At 39.5% G+C, this 16,431-nt stretch overlaps 2 protein-coding genes across 2 annotated transcripts in view; one reads left to right on the forward strand and one right to left on the reverse strand.

Annotated features, from left to right (window-relative positions):
* Nucleotides 1-16,431, reverse strand: part of LOC146523042 (butyrophilin subfamily 3 member A2-like) — a 107,818-nt gene that overhangs the window by 43,136 nt on the left and 48,251 nt on the right. The window lies entirely within an intron of this gene.
* Nucleotides 579-2,780, forward strand: LOC146523047 (uncharacterized). The gene is made up of 3 exons (XM_085154876.1): nucleotides 579-1,090; nucleotides 1,179-1,523; nucleotides 2,089-2,780. Exons 1-3 carry the CDS (start codon nucleotides 842-844, stop codon nucleotides 2,398-2,400), a joined length of 906 nt encoding a protein of 301 aa, XP_085011002.1. The 5' UTR covers nucleotides 579-841; the 3' UTR covers nucleotides 2,401-2,780.

Below are 16,431 nucleotides of genomic sequence, written 5' to 3' on the forward strand. Positions count from 1 at the left end.
AAAGAGTTGGATGGACATTGCTGCTCAATTGCAGCTGCCTGGTCAATATTTTTCACTAGCAATTTAGCAAAGTTAATGGTGGCGGTGTGTGTGTGTGTCTGTGTGCATGAAACACAGAGAGAGGGAGAGCGAGAGACAGATTTTTATGATAAGCTTCATGTTATGGACGCAGAGTGTGAGCACTCAGGTCGCATCAGAGCATCAGGCCGTATAGTGTGAGACGCTGCATTGTGACCTACAAACTACTAACCCCTGCGATTCAATTGTACAGTTTGAGCAGGAGCTGAATAACGTGACTGAAAAAAGAAATTGCATGGTGTATGCCCAGCTTAATGCAGACTGTTTGAACTAAACAAGCTGCTGTTTCACATAATAAACCCTGTCAACCACAGTATTGTCTTCTGATTTAACAGTTAAAGCAGTAGAGACGAGCTGTGTTTACATGGTCACATCTATCATGCCTTATCACAGTGTTTCTGTCATAGATCAAATTATCTAAAAGATTTTTATCCATCAGCTCATAATCACTGTTCACACTGATGTGAACGATATACACAGTAAACAACCTTTATCTTATTTTCACCACAGTTTTATTCACGGGCATCTTAAACTTTCGTTTTAATATTTGATTCTGTTCAAACTAACAATTAACATAAATCCATGATCATTATAAGAAAAGGACACAAAGGGAAATAATCAGGACATATAGGGTCAGTTCATTACTCAAACATATTTAACCTAAACATTAATTCTCATAAATATTATACTTAAAAACAACCATGCAACCTTACTAGAAATGACTGATTAGAAAAATCTGAATTTTGTGAAGTCTAGTTACACCATGTTTTACAATTGCTCTTTGCTTTCCCTAGCAGACCATGACAGCCTGAAGATGCAGGCAAGACATTACAAAACCTTGAGCAACATGTACAGGAAACCCAATGCAAAACCCAACCAAAGTGACGTTGTTCAAATTTTGGACCTGGAGTTTGAGGCCAGACGAGCTTTTATTGACGCAGATATTGCAAGAGAAGAAGACAGGCCTAGAAAAATATTTGAAGCATACCCGTGCTTCAAAGACATACGAAATGTAAGTTCAACTACCTTCAGTTAAATTCCTTGCTTTCTCTGGATAGGTTTAGTTAGTTCTTGACTAACTGAGCACAACTTTGTCATAGGCGATGGATGAACTGCGTTGCATCATTGGTGGCTCCAACTGCAAATACATAGATCACATGAAGGGTCGATGGGCAGAGTTTTGTTCGAAGGTGCAGTTCTATGGCATTTGGAAGAAGGTCCTGAAACCTCCTCTCCCCTTGGATGTACGTGGAGTTAAGTGGCCTTTTCATACATTAAATCCATACATCAGATATGTTCGGATTGCTTTGTTGAGATACTTTTCTCTGTTCACAGTGGAGTTTACTGTCACTCTCTTCAATGCACTTCCATCTCTTTTTCCTTCAAAAACTACACCACCAAAGCGGCTGGGAAGTGCCAGTGAGGCTCTCCTTCATATCCTCAAGGTGAGAACAGCTGCAATACCAGCCACTGTAACTTGTACTCCATTTACTAGTATTGTTATTATTAATATTATTATTTTGCTTTTCATGCTTAATAAGAGTGGGTCGAAATTCAATTCAGCAGGGATTAAATTACTCCTTATTCAGGATTTCTTAATTGTTATTCAAAACCTACTCCAGAGAGGCAGCACAGAGCAAAAGCACATTGCAGTTAGGATACAAGTAGAAGCAGTAAAATTATATATTTAAAAAGGCCTTCAAAAACTAGAATATGTAACAAAGTTAAAATAAATAGTTTTAAAAAACAAATGAGGAAAAAAAAAGCACAAATAGACATGATAAAAATGCTGCAAACTAGAGAAAATTCATGCTCAGAATTTATACATTTCTAAAATTTCATATTTATGTAAGTCAGATATTTTATATTTATTTCTTCTATTCCAACAGTAAATCAGTTGGAGCATTCTAAACTCTTGATATTGCTTTTTGTGTCTTAAGCTGTTTGGATGCACAGCAACCCTTTCATTTAAAATCTTGAAGAATTTGTCCTTTTTTTGTGCTTTTCTAGCCGGGTGAAGATGCAATGCTATACCTGGAGAAGCGGCCTCTCTCCTCCCCAGTGCTGCTTTTTGATGGAACAACCAGCATTGTTGCTGTAGGAAACATACCAGTGACCACTCTCCCCTTGGAGGATTTCTGGGAAGGAATGTTGGTGTTGATGGCATATTACTACACCTTGCACTTAACATACCCGAAATGTGTTGCAACGGTCCTCTCTGTCGTACAAACTGAGGTAATCACTGATGCCATCCATGATCAAGATGCCACTAGTGCATATAAGAAAGTAATAGCTGAGTGGAAGTCATTCTTTGAAAAATAGGTGAATACCAAGCAGGATTCTATCAGGTCATTTGCAGTTTGTTTAGTTTTGTAGTACGTTTGTACAACTTTGTTCCTAATTTGCCTAGCAATGTCCTGAGAAACGGCTTTACTTATAATGCTTTACAAATGAAAGTTGTTGTTGTTTTTTCTTAGTGACACTTTACCTGAGGCATGTAAAGTTTTAAGTCAGTAATGCCATTATTTACAACATTGTGAGACTATGTGACTGTGACAAAAGTTTAAGGCCAAAAATGTAATTTTTTTTCTCTGTTTAGGCCTTTTAAAGGGTTGATTTAGACTTTTAGGGATTGTGCAGCAGCCCTATATTGTTTTAAAAAAGGGTTTTGTTCTCATGAGAGAAATAAATGTTGACATATATCACTCTTGTCCTGGTTGTGATTTCAGTAGAAGCTAAGGAGTATTCTAGGAAAAAGGTCTGTTTTAAGGTTTTTTTGCTTGGATTTAATATCGATTCGGCTCTATTTTAAGATAAGCCAACCTGAATCAAGAAACAAATTAATCATACTTCACTAATATTGAATAGTTTTTCATAGTATTAGAACTATTTTTCTTGTTGCAGTGCATTCATTTGCTGCAAGTAAGAATTCAAAACATAAAAAAAGACTAATTTAGCATATTTAACTTACTTTTGGGACTTGATATCAAGTAATTTTATCTTAAATTGAGCTTTTTAAAGCTTATTTTTACCCTCTTCAATTCTCAAATGTGTTCTTTTATTTCTGGATTAAAAAATCTTATTTCAAGATTTCTTATTAAGTAAAATAGACTTGCTGCATGGACAGATAATTTCACTTGTTTTCAATGCTTTTTGTATCAAATGTAGCATTTTTTTCCTAAATATAGACTAGCCATTTTTGCAGTGTGCGTGGAACTCTAGCTTGTTTAACCAGGCTAGCTGTTAGCTTATAGCTCACGCTAGCTAATGCTAGCTTTGCAGAAAAGGGCAGTGGGTGAGACTCTAACCCAGGCCATGGGCTATGTTGCTTTCCAACATAGCTCGAGTAAACACAACATTGAAGTTAACATTTAAAAACTACACAATGTATTTGAACAAATTACATGTTTTAATATTTTTTGATAACATTAGATTCCTTCTGCATTATAATTTCTTCATGAATGTGGGGTTTTGTGCTTCCTTGTGTTTTTCTAGAATCTATTGTGCTTTAGGTTGGCTCTTTGTCTATTAGAATGATTGTTTCCTTTAGGATTTACTATATCCTCTGTTGTCTCAGTTTACATTAAGTCCATTTTCTTAGTTTTGTAATACCGAGCTATCTTCCTTTGTGATCCCTTTCTATTCTCCAGTCATATCCCCTTGTCTGTCTTGTCTCTCTGTGTCCTCTCCCCATTGTTGTTTAGTTTCCCTATTTAGCTATGCCTTGTCTTCTCATTCAGCTACATCAGTCTTTTCCTGTTTTCTGCATACAGTGGGGCAAAAAAGTATTTAGTCAGCCACCGATTGTGCAAGTTCCCCCACTTAAAATGATGACAGAGGTCAGTAATTTGCACCAGAGGTACACTTCAACTGTGAGAGACAGAATGTGAAAAAAAAATCCATGAATTCACATGGTAGGATTTGTAAAGAATTTATTCGTAAATCAGGGTGGAAAATAAGTATTTGGTCAATAACAAAAATACAACTCAATACTTTGTAACATAACCTTTGTTGGCAATAACAGAGGTCAAACGTTTACTATAGGTCTTTACCAGGTTTGCACACACAGTAGCTGGTATTTTGGCCCATTCCTCCATGCAGATCTTCTCAAGAGCAGTGATGTTTTGGGGCTGTCGCCGAGCAACATGGACTTTCAACTCCCGCCACAGATTTTCTATGGGGTTGAGGTCTGGAGACTGGCTAGGCCACTACAGGACTTTCAAATGCTTCTTACGGAGCCACTCCTTTGTTGCCCGGGCGGTGTGTTTTGGATCATTGTCATGTTGGAAGACCCAGCCTCGTTTCATCTTCAAAGTTCTCACTGATGGAAGGAGGTTTTGGCTCAAAATCTCACGATACTTGGCCCCATTCATTCTGTCCTTAACACGGATCAGTCGTCCTGTCCCCTTGGCAGAAAAACAGCCCCATAGCATGATGTTTCCACCCCCATGCTTCACAGTAGGTATGGTGTTCTTGGGATGCAACTCAGTATTCTTCTTCCTCCAAACACGACGAGTTGAGTTTATACCAAAAAGTTCTACTTTGGTTTCATCTGACCACATGACATTCTCCCAATCCTCTGCTGTATCATCCATGTGCTCTCTGGCAAACTTCAGACGGGCCTGGACATGCACTGGCTTCAGCAGCGGAACACGTCTGGCACTGCGGGATTTGATTCCCTGCCGTTGTAGTGTGTTACTGATGGTGACCTTTGTTACTTTGGTCCCAGCTCTCTGCAGGTCATTCACCAGGTCCCCCCGTGTGGTTCTGGGATCTTTGCTCACCGTTCTCATGATCATTTTGACCCCACGGGATGAGATCTTGCGTGGAGCCCCAGATCGAGGGAGATTATCAGTGGTCTTGTATGTCTTCCATTTTCTGATGATTGCTCCCACAGTTGATTTTTTCACACCAAGCTGCTTGCCTATTGTAGATTCACTCTTCCCAGTCTGGTGCAGGTCTACAATTCTTTTCCTGGTGTCCTTCGAAAGCTCTTTGGTCTTGGCCATGGCGGAGTTTGGAGTCTGACTGGTTGAGGCTGTGGACAGGTGTCTTTTATACAGATGATTAGGTCAAACAGGTGCCATTCATACAGGTAACGAGTGGGGGACATAAAAGCTTCTTACAGAAGACGTTACAGGTCTGTGAGAGCCAGGGATTTTCCTTGTTTGAGGTGACCAAATACTTATTTTCCACCCTGATTTACGAATAAATTCTTTACAAATCCTACCATGTGAATTCATGGATTTTTTTTTCACATTCTGTCTCTCACAGTTGAAGTGTACCTCTGGTGCAAATTACTGACCTCTGTCATCATTTTAAGTGGGGGAACTTGCACAATCGGTGGCTGACTAAATACTTTTTTGCCCCACTGTATCTGTATGTGTTTGTGTTAGTTCCTGTTTCATTTTGATAGTTTCACACCTTGTGTTCTTGGTATTTAGTTTTACCCCCCGTATTATTAATCCTGATTTGTTCACTTCTTTGTCCTTTGCTGTCCCAGTCCAGTCTGTATTTATTCTTTTGTCTTTCCATATTCCTGTGTCTAGTTCTCCCCTTCTGTGAGTTAACCTTTGTTCTCCATTCAGTTGTGTTTTCCTTCTTTATTGTTGTAACCTTTGCTTTGCTTTGTTTTTTTGGGGTTTTTTTTGTTAATTTATTTCAATTATGTAAACAATATACAGAAGTTCATTTAGCAAATAAAAGAAGAAAAACATCCTATAGAAAATAAAGCAAAAATACATTTCAATATTTGTTCACCTGTTGTGATTTAGTTACATATCAAAAATGAGTGGGAAGAAGTGCACACTTAATGAATCCCACCCCTTCGCCATAAGTCTTTGGTCATTATTTTAATCAGCTTCCTTACTGATATAATCTGCAGTAAAAATAGCGAACAGATTTCTGATATAATATATACACCACATCATTACATTTTCTAAATAGAGACATTGACTGAATTTCAAAATTCTCCCCTTTCTTAGAATTCATGAAGATCATATCTTTATAACTCTTTTTGAACTGCTTTATGTTTGGACATTGCTTCAACTGCATATTCAAATGCTCTACAGTTTCACTACTTCTTTCTACCCACTTCTTTCTCTCAAAAGTTATAACTTCTTTATAACATGAATATTACCTAGTAGTTCATTGTTTTTTGCTTTGAACAGAATCTGTGCTCTTTGAATTTCCAGTAGACTTGCAAGTTTTAATGTTTCAGACTGCAAGAATAGTGCGTTTGTATGATCCCCATAACCTGCATTGTGGATGATTTGAACTGTTTTTTTTTTTTAGAGTAAAAAATGAATGTAATGTACTTTTATAATTATTTCCCCAGACCTCTATACAATAGCTTAAGTAAGGTGAAACCAGTGAACAGTAGAGAATATGAAGTGATGTCCAGTCTAATACCTACTTTGCCTTGTTAAGGATTGCAATGCTTTTTGATACTTTGGAATGAATATATCTCATTTGTGCTCCCGAGTTAAGTTTTCATCTGTAACCCAACCATTTATTTCACTTTCCACCTAACAGAGGCTCTGCAGAGTTTAGAAAAATCAGAGAAAATTACAATTCTGATCTGGTCTCTCATCAGAGGCAGCAGATAAACCAGTGCAAGTAGTGTCTGTGAAGGTTCTCAGTCATCCAGGTCATCGTAGTCAAAGGAGCTTGCAAAGAAAAGCGTCTGGACTTCTTTAAGTTACTTGAAGACATTTCACCTCTCATCCGAGAGGCTTCTTCAGTTCTAAGGTCAAATGGTGGAGAGTCCCAGATATAAACCTGGTGGGAGTGTCCCCCCACAGAGGGACAAAAGGACCCCCTGATGATCCTCTAATCGCCTGAGCCAAGGTGTGGAACTGGGTGTGGGTCCCAATCAGCCAGAGTTTCGGGTGAGTTCATTGTGAAACCTGGCCCCACCTTATCATGCGAGTTCCTGAGGTCAGATGGCCCAGGGTGTGAGTGGGCGTTAAGGCGTCTGGGGAGGGATCTCAAAACTGGATTATAGATGGCAGAGAGTTGGTGTCGTAAACCACCGCCTCTGTTCAAAGATGGTCGCTCACAGTGGACATAGATGGCTTCTTTCACTCCTCTTTCAAACCATCTGTCCTCTCTGTCCAAAATGTGAACATTGGCATCCTCGAAAGAGTGTCCTTTATCCTTAAGATGCAGATGGACAGCTGAGTCTTGTCCTGTGGAGGTGGCTCTTCTGTGTTGTGCCATGCGCTTGTGAAGTGGCTGTTTGGTCTCTCCAATGTAGAGGTCTGGGCATTCCTCGCTGCACTGTACGGCATACACCACATTGTTAAGTCTGTGTTTTGGCGTTTTGTCTTTCGGGTGAACCAGTTTTTGTCTGAGTGTGTTGCTGGGTCTGAAGTACACCGGGATGTCATGCTTGGAGAAAACCCTCCTGAGTTTCTCTGATACACCGGCTACATAGGGGATGACAATGTTGTTGCGTCTGTCCTTCTTATCCTCCCTCGCTGGTGTCTGATCTTCTTTTCTGTGCCTCTTTGCTGACTTTAAGAACGCCCATTTAGGATAGCCGCACGTTTTGAGTGCTTCCTTTACATGTGTGTGTTCCTTCTTTTTCCCTTCAGGCTTAGAGGGAACATGTTCTGCCCGGTGGTGTAGGGTCCTAATTACTCCAAGTTTGTGTTCCAGAGGGTGATGGGAGTCAAACAGGAGGTACTGGTCCGTGTGTGTGGGCTTCCGGTAAACTTCGATGTTGAGGTTGCCATTCTCTTCAATGTGCACAGCGCAGTCCAGGAAAGGCAAACAGTCGTCCTTTGTGTCTTCCCTGGTGAACTTGATGTTTTTATCCACAGCGTTGATGTGCGCAGTGAAGGATTCCACTTCTTGTGTCTTGATTTTGACCCAGGTGTCGTCTACATATCTGTACCAGTGGCTGGGTACTCTTCCTTTGAAAGAGCCAAGAGCCTTCCTTTCCACTTCCTCCATGTAAAGGTTGGCTACAATAGGTGACACGGGGGAGCCCATGGCACAGCCATGTTTTTGTCTGTAATAGCCTTCGTTGTATTTGAAATATGTAGTGGTGAGGCAGAGGTCTAACAGTGTGCAAATCTGATCGGGTGTGAAGTTGGTCCTGTCCTCCAAGGAGTTGTCTTCTTGTAGTCGTTTTCTGACAGTCTCCACGGCCTCCGTGGTGGGTATGCAAGTGAAGAGAGAGACTACATCAAAGGACACCATGGTTTCATCTGGATTCAGGGTAAGTTTCTGGACCTTGTCAGTGAAGTCGGTGTAGTTCTTGATGTGGTGTGGGGTGTTCCCCACGAGAGGAGCAAGGATGGTAGCAAGGTGTTTTGCAATGTTATAAGTGGCTGAGTTTATGCTACTGACTATGGGTCTGAGTGGGACAGCTTACTTGTGGATTTTTGGAAGTCCGTAAATGCAGGGTATGGCATCCCCTGGGTAAAGGCAGTGATAAGTAAGGCGGTCAATGATTTTGTCCTTTTCCAAGTCTTGAAGGCAAGCTATAATTTTCTTTTTGTAGCTGCTTGTGGGGTCTCGCTTAAGGCTTCGTAGGTATTGTTGTCACTGAGGAGAGTAGTGATCTTTGTATGGTAATCTGTAGTGTTTAGGACCACGGTGCATCTTCCCTTATCCGCTGGTAAAACAGTGATGTTGTGGTCTTTGCTCAGGGAAGCGACGGCCTTCTTTTCCTGTATTGTGAGGAAAGAGGAGTGAAAGAAGCCATCTATGTCCACTGTGAGCGACCATCTTTGAACAGAGGCGGTGGTTTACGACAACTCTCTGCCATCTATAATCCAGTTTTGAGATGCCTTCCCAGACGCCTTAACGCCCACTCACACCCTGGGCCATCTGACCTCAGGAATTCGCATGATAAGGTGGGGCCAGGTTTCACAATGAACTCACCTGAAACTCTGGCTGATTGGGACCCACACCCAGTTCCACACCTTGGCTCAGGCGATTAGAGGATCATCAGGGGGTCCTTTTGTCCCTCTGTGGGGGGACACTCCCACTAGGTTTAAATCTGGGACTCTCCACCATTTGACCTTAGAATTGAAGAAGCCTCTCGGATGAGAGGTGAAACGTCTTCAAGTAACTTAAAGAAGTCCAGACGCTTTTCTTTGCAAGCTCCTTTGACCAGTGCAAGTGGTGCAATACAAATATATTCTTTAAAAATCATACAATATGATTTCCTGAATTGTTTTAAATGGTGTCTCTCATAGTAGGAATGCACTTACAATGCAAATTTTAAACCCCTCCATGATTTCTAAGTGGGGGAACTTGCAAAATTGCAGGGTGTTCAAATACTTATGTTCCTCACTGTATATCCCTTTACAAAAAAGATGTTCTTTTAAATATTAAGCAGCTCTCTCTCTCAGGAAGACAATACCCGCTAGGGAGTTATTTAGAAACACAGGAAGTTCTCAAAAGCAACACATTCTCGTTTCAGTCTGATGCTCACACAGTCAGCAGCGAGCCAACATGCAGGTCAGAGTTTCCAGCATCAGACTCTGTGAGTACGGACATTATCTGTCAAAAAGATGTATAAAAAGATATTAAGTCAACTGTTGAGAAAATGCATGTACGAACTTAAAGGGAAATTACTATATCAAAAACACACCCATACATTTTCATGCATTCATTATGCAAGTTTGTAACTTCTCAATGATAATCTCTTTCTCCATATTTCCAGTGGTGAACACGCTGTTTTTGTTTGTTCCAAAAGCTGGATTGAGTGTTTCTCAAAGACATAGTAAGTAGTTCAAATTCAGCTTCAGCCATTTGAGATACTGAGGTATAAAAATAAAGTTGATTCAATATATCACATACATCTCATAACAACTTGAACATTTCTGTAACTGCTGCAGTTGCTGTTTTTAAATTACAATCTGAAAGAGTACAACAAGGGTACTGCATTAACCTTTTAAAACACAAAAATAATTGTCTGAAGGAAGCATACAAAAGAAAGCATGGAAATGCATATTCACTTATTCGGTAGATATACATGTGTAAATATTTTTTTTTATTCTGAAAATATTTCAGCAATATATCAGTGCTTAATTCTAAATACCTTTGATTTTCTGTCTCAGATTCAGCTTTTCCTCAAGTTGCTCCAAACAGACAGCAGTTCTTTGAATTAGAATCTATCACGATCAGCTGTGAAGGGCTAAATGGACTGAATGGATGGAGAGTGATGAAAAAGATAAATGGAGATGTTAGAACATGTGCTTCATCCTGGGAAAAATCTACTGGGCCTTGCAATATTATTAATGCATATCCAAAAACTGACAGTGGAGAATACTGGTGTGAATATGGAGGAAAACAAAAAAGTAACACTGTCAACATCACTGTAGCTGGTATGTACATAGAAAGAAATATCAACTGTGCACTGACATATTTAGGTAATTTACTTTTTAGATCAGTTGTTTTGGTATACCATAAATGGCACAATATATTTGAGAATTAAGTATTACCAGTAAAAGAGAGTTTTTCAGATAACAGAAGCATCATGATCACAATAAGTGTGTTATAAGTGTGAAATAATGTTTTATGTCTTAAAAATGATATACTACCTATTGTCTGTAGTAGTTGAAAGACTTGTTTGTGTGAATAATTTCAACATAAATTCCACATAAACATAAATCTTTTTCTCTAAGTCCACAAAGTTTTCAGATCATTTGTCATTCACATTTAGATGGTCCTGTGATTCTGGAGAGTCCTGTCTATCCTGTGATGGAGGGAGAAAATGTGAGCTTGTATTGTAGAAAAAAGCACGCAAACTGTAGCTTCACTGCAAAATTCTATAAAAATGGTGCCTCAATTAGGAGCAGCTCAACTGGAAACATTACAACTGCCACTGCATCCAAATCTGATGAAGGACTCTACAAATGTAGTATTGCTGATACCGGAGAATCACCAGAGAGCTGGCTTAACATAAAAGGTGAGCTATACCTGTGTGGGTTTTATTAATCACAGGTTATATTTTTGGTGAATTTTGTTTTAGCCGAAACTAACTATCAGAGAACTGATAATACCTACAACTGTAGCATTTTGAGACTAAAGGCTTTCTAAAGTCAGATTTTGTAAAGGAAAACATAAATTTGTTTCATTATGTGATAATGACTGTTGTTTTTTCCTAGCTGCTTTTAATTGTTAATTTTTGTTTATTTAAATGTAAAATGTTGTAAATGAAATTATATTTCATATTTAACAATTAGAAATTTCTTGAGATAATAAGTATTCTGAATTGTCCCAGTATAATGAAAATTAAAACTGGTGAATAACAATCACTTTTCATTATCTTTATAGCAACTGATTTTCATGCACACGGGCCTTCTCAACCCACCGGACCTATTGTGCTGCGCTCCATTGGTCTCATTTCTTTGTTGGTGACTTTTCTTCTCTTGGTGGGACTTCCACGATATTGGAAACATAAACTGTCCTTATAGGTACTCGTATAAATTTTACATTTACATTTTTATTCTTCAGTTATAACAGATAGCCATCTTTAATAACTATAACCAAGTGCTAGTACATCCAAAACTTTGTTGTCAAAATTCTTCTTTCACTGCTTATTAAGTTACTTTAGGGAAAACTTTATTGATATCTACCAGCATATTTGCCAATTGTCATAGCAAACCAACAACCACGATTAACACTTTTTTTCATTGTCTCCACAGACAACACAGGGTAAGGTAATTTACCTGTTTTTAACAGACTGACAAGAATAATACAATAAAAATTATAAAATATATAGAACGAAACATTAAATCATATCTCCTCTCAGGTAAAGTTTCCATTAATCCTGATGAATAGACAGAATGTCAAAACCAGAAAATGGGGAGTTTTATAGAACATGTTTTAATGTTCGTTCCTTTTATGACTGTCAGAGTTTGTCTTCTGAGAAAATGCAAGTGCTGGTAAGCATTTTAGAATCAGGACTAGAAATGCACAGATAAAAATAACAATATGAAACCCTCAACATATTGTGCAGCAGCAGCTGTTGGTGTGATATATTTTACAGTCTGTGTTCTATTTAAGGAATCAGAATTATAATATGAAATACCAACATACAGATTGACAAGTATGATAATCAATGTTACATCATCTAAGCTAGCAAAGTCTTTACTAATTAGGTAAGATGGTAGTTTTATAAATAATGACACATATAAAATGGCAGACTGCATTTAAACCTTTGTTTTTTCACATTGCTTGGATGCTCTTTAGTGTGAGACAGGTTATCTATCTAAATTGTAGATGCAAACAGAAAACTGAATTATTTTTTTCCATTTGTGTATGAATAAAACATATGAATGACAGATAAAACCAGTGCAATCTAAAATACTAGTTAATTATCAGCCCACAAAAAAAGAATAATTAAAAAACAAATGAATACATTATGACTGGACACAATGAAGTGTAATTTATAGAAAAATAAACTGGGAAATTACAAATGAAGGCAAAACTTTTAATTTGAGGGTGAAAGCTATAATTACAAAAACAGTCGCCAACCGATTGGGCAGTTCCCTAGTGGAGGATTTCCAGTATGTCACGGACTCATCTTTAGAACTTAATTAAGTTAAACACGAGAAACACTTTCCTTTTTACATTTTGAACCACCATGCATACCTTAATTGTCTGGAAAACATTTTCCAACAAATGCAACTCAACAGTTATATAAACTAAGATGAAGTTTTCTAGATGTCTGATTATTTTCTTTTGTTACACTATATTCAAACGGGGTGGTATTATTATACTTTTAGGAGAATTCCTTCTATAAATCAAAAAAAAAAAAAAAAAAGAATGAGGGTAATAGTTGTCTCCGGTAGCTTTGTGCTCTTTAAAATTAAATATCTTATTCTATCCATCCGTCCATCCACTTTCTCCTGCTTATCCTAGGCCAGGTTGCTGGAGCAGCAGCCTAAGCAGAGAAGCCCAGACCTCCCTCTCCCTAGCCACCAATTCTAGCTTGTCCATGGGATCACCAAGGTATTCTCACACCAGCTCAGAACTACGATCTCTCCTGGTTCTGCCCAAGGGCCTTCTTTGGGTGTGACATGCCTGGGACACCTCACCATGGAGGCATCCATCAGATGCCTCATCCACCTGAACTGGCTCCTTTCAATGTGAAAGAGTAGTGGCTCTACTCTGAGCCCCTCCTGGATGGTTTAAGTCCTTACCCTATCTCTAAGGGAAAGGCCAGCCACCCTTCACCGCAAATTCATTTTTCTGTTATCCCGTTCTTTTGGTCACTACCCAGAACTCATCACCGTAGGTGTAGTGGGGATGTAGATAGAGCAGCAAATCTCGAGCTTCACTTTTACACTCAGCTCTCTTTTCACTACAAAGCTGCAGTCACAGCACCAATCTGTTTCAATCTACCAATCTCCCGCTCCCATCTCCCCTCAGTCATGAGCAACACCCAGAGATACTTAAACTCTTTAGATGTCTGGGTTATTATTTCCTTTCCTTCATTTCCTTGGCTGCTAACCACTCCAGCGCAAACTGGAGGCGACCACATGATGAAGCCAACAGAACCTCATTATCTGCGAAAATCAGAGACAAGATTCTGAGGCCAACCAAGACGAAGTCTTCTGCCATTTGTCTACACTTCAAAATTCTGTCATTAAAAATTATACACAGAATCACTGACAAAGTCTAGTCCTGGGAGAGTCCAGCACCCACTGGGAATGAGTTCAACTTATTGTCAACAATGCTGTCCAAAATCTTTCAATGTTTTTTTAAGGACCAAATGTCTCATAGCAATGGGCCAGAAAGCCCAGACTCCTGAAGCACCTCCTACAGAATACTACAAGGGACACAGTCAAATAACTTCTCCAAGTCCACAAAACACATGTAAGGGGTGTCCAAGTTCATAGGCTGCATCCTCCTGAGGACCCGGCCTTTGCGCTCTACGTGGGCTGGGTCCTCAGGAGGCTGGGTAGGCCGGAAGTAAGCAACTGTGAAATGGGAGGGTCTAACCTTCAGTTTCTCATCACCAGATGTCTCAGTAGAGTTTAATAAACTCAGCCGTCTGCTCCTTGCTATCTAAAATGTAACAGGACACTGGCGTAAATTCTCGATCATGTCACTCTTCTGTTTAATCAGTTTTCCGTTTGAAGTTTATTCAGCTGTGTGAAAACTATAACTTTAATCTCAGCCAAACTGATTTACTCACAACCAAATAAAACACTGAAAAAAGCCAAACAATAACATTTCTAAGTTATCTCACTGAACTATATTTATCATCTTTAACCTGAGTAGCGAAAGACCGTGGAGGATTGAAAACGATGTGCTGGGAGTTCGCTGTTTTCACCGGCTCTAGTGAGCTGGCTAGCTATCGAGCTGATGGGTAACAGACGTCTCAGAAAACGTCAGAGCACTTTTGCAAATATGTGATGTCTGGATAAATCAAGAGGATATTTGAAGTTTACACAGCTACATTCTCGCCTGAAAATATCTTAAAAGTTTATTTTGTGAACCAGAAAGAGTAATAAAAGTAATATTAAAACTAAGTAGCTGCCGCCATTGTTGGAAACTGGAATTGGCTGGGCTGCTATGAATTCTGGGATATGGTGGGCCACAAAGGATACACCCGACCCATCCTTCAAATCTGGGGAAAAGTAGGACGCATTTGTCAACCACATTTGGAGGAGAATTTTGGGCAGCCTTCGTCACGTCGTTGTGTTGTAATCGGCCAACAAATGTGGCTTCAGGAGAATGCAGTCTATGAATTTGGACAGACTGGTTGGGCTAACTTTCATGCACACTCACATATCCTCGAGAGGGTAAACAGCTGACCCAGTGTTCTGCAACTGGGATGAAAACTGCATTGTTCCTCCTGTATCTGAGATTTGACTAACAGACGAACTCTCCTTCCCAGCACCCTGGCTTGCTCTGCCAATCCAGAGGTACCCCCCATGATTTCCATGGAACACTGTAGAGGCGTGTCAACCAAGACTGCTCTACAACATCCAGATCCTTCAGGAACACAGGACGAACCTAATCCACTTCAAATGCTCTGACACCGAGGAGTTGTGTGCTGCCTGTGTGACCTCACCCCCAGAGTGGATGAGTTATCTACCTCATCACCAGACTGTGTTTACTCTATGGAAGACAGTTCATTAAACTTTAGGAGGTCCTCAAATTATTCCTTCCACTGCCTGACAATATCCTTAGTTGAGCATCAGCAGCACTCCACCCGCACTATATACAGTGTTGGTTTAGCAGAACTTTCCCTTCCTGGGTTACCTGATGGTTTACCAGAATCACTTCGAGGCAGTCTGAAAAACAACATAGCCCCTGGGATCCTCAGGTGTGGAGGTCTGCTGAACCGTGACAGTTGTATTCATTTCAGATAAATTGGGAAGTTGTATGTGTTTACCATGGCCCTGTTATCATCTGATTTTACAAGAGTCAGCATACTTTAAGGCGTCTGGGGAGGGAACTCAAAACTGGATTATAGATGGCAGACAGTTGGTGTCGTAAACCACCGCCTCTGTTCAAAGATGGTCGCTCACAGTGGACATAGATGGCTTCTTTCACTCCTCTTTCAATCTGTCCTCTCTGTCCAAAATGTGAATATTGGCATCCTCGAAAGAGTGTCCTTTATCCTTAAGATGCAGATGGACAGCTGAGTCTTGTCCTGTGGAGGTGGCTCTTCTATGTTGTGCCATGCGCTTGTGGAGTGGCTGTTTCACAAGTGCATGGCATACAGCATACACCACATTGTTAAGTCTGTGACAGACTTAACAATGTGGTGTATGCTGTACAGTGCAGCGAGGAATGCCCAGACCTCTACATTGGGGAGACCAAACAGCCACAGTCTTCGATATTCCATATTCTACACAATTTCTAGATAAATCATTTACAACTAATGTCAATGGACTACTGACTCTACTAGAATGTTGATGATGGCATATGGTGGTCAATGAGAATGACTAACCAATGTGCGAGTAACACTGAAATTGAGTGATACTATCCTACTTTTAAAATCATACTATATGCATTTAAGAGAATCACTTATTGTGGGGTTATATGTATTCACAACAACTCATGTCCTTAAAATAACTATACTTTTTTTTGCAATATTGCTGTTTAGTAAGTTTTCACATCTAAGAATATGAGCTAAGTTTTACCATCAATAGACATTTTATTTTTAGTTTACTAACGAGAACCCAAAACCATCTTGTTTATGCTGTCACCTCACACAGTAAAGATGCTCTCAAAGAGCTATTTTGACATTTGTCACGTACTGTGGTCACCACAGTACGTGACAAATGATAGTGTCATGAACATTGGCTTATATTAATTTTGTCCATGAACTCTTACTGTCATGTACCAATAAGATTCTAATGATATTAT

The sequence above is a fragment of the Neolamprologus multifasciatus genome, chromosome 3, assembly GCF_963576455.1.
Source record: "Neolamprologus multifasciatus chromosome 3, fNeoMul1.2, whole genome shotgun sequence".
NCBI classification, from domain to species: domain Eukaryota; kingdom Metazoa; phylum Chordata; class Actinopteri; order Cichliformes; family Cichlidae; genus Neolamprologus; species Neolamprologus multifasciatus.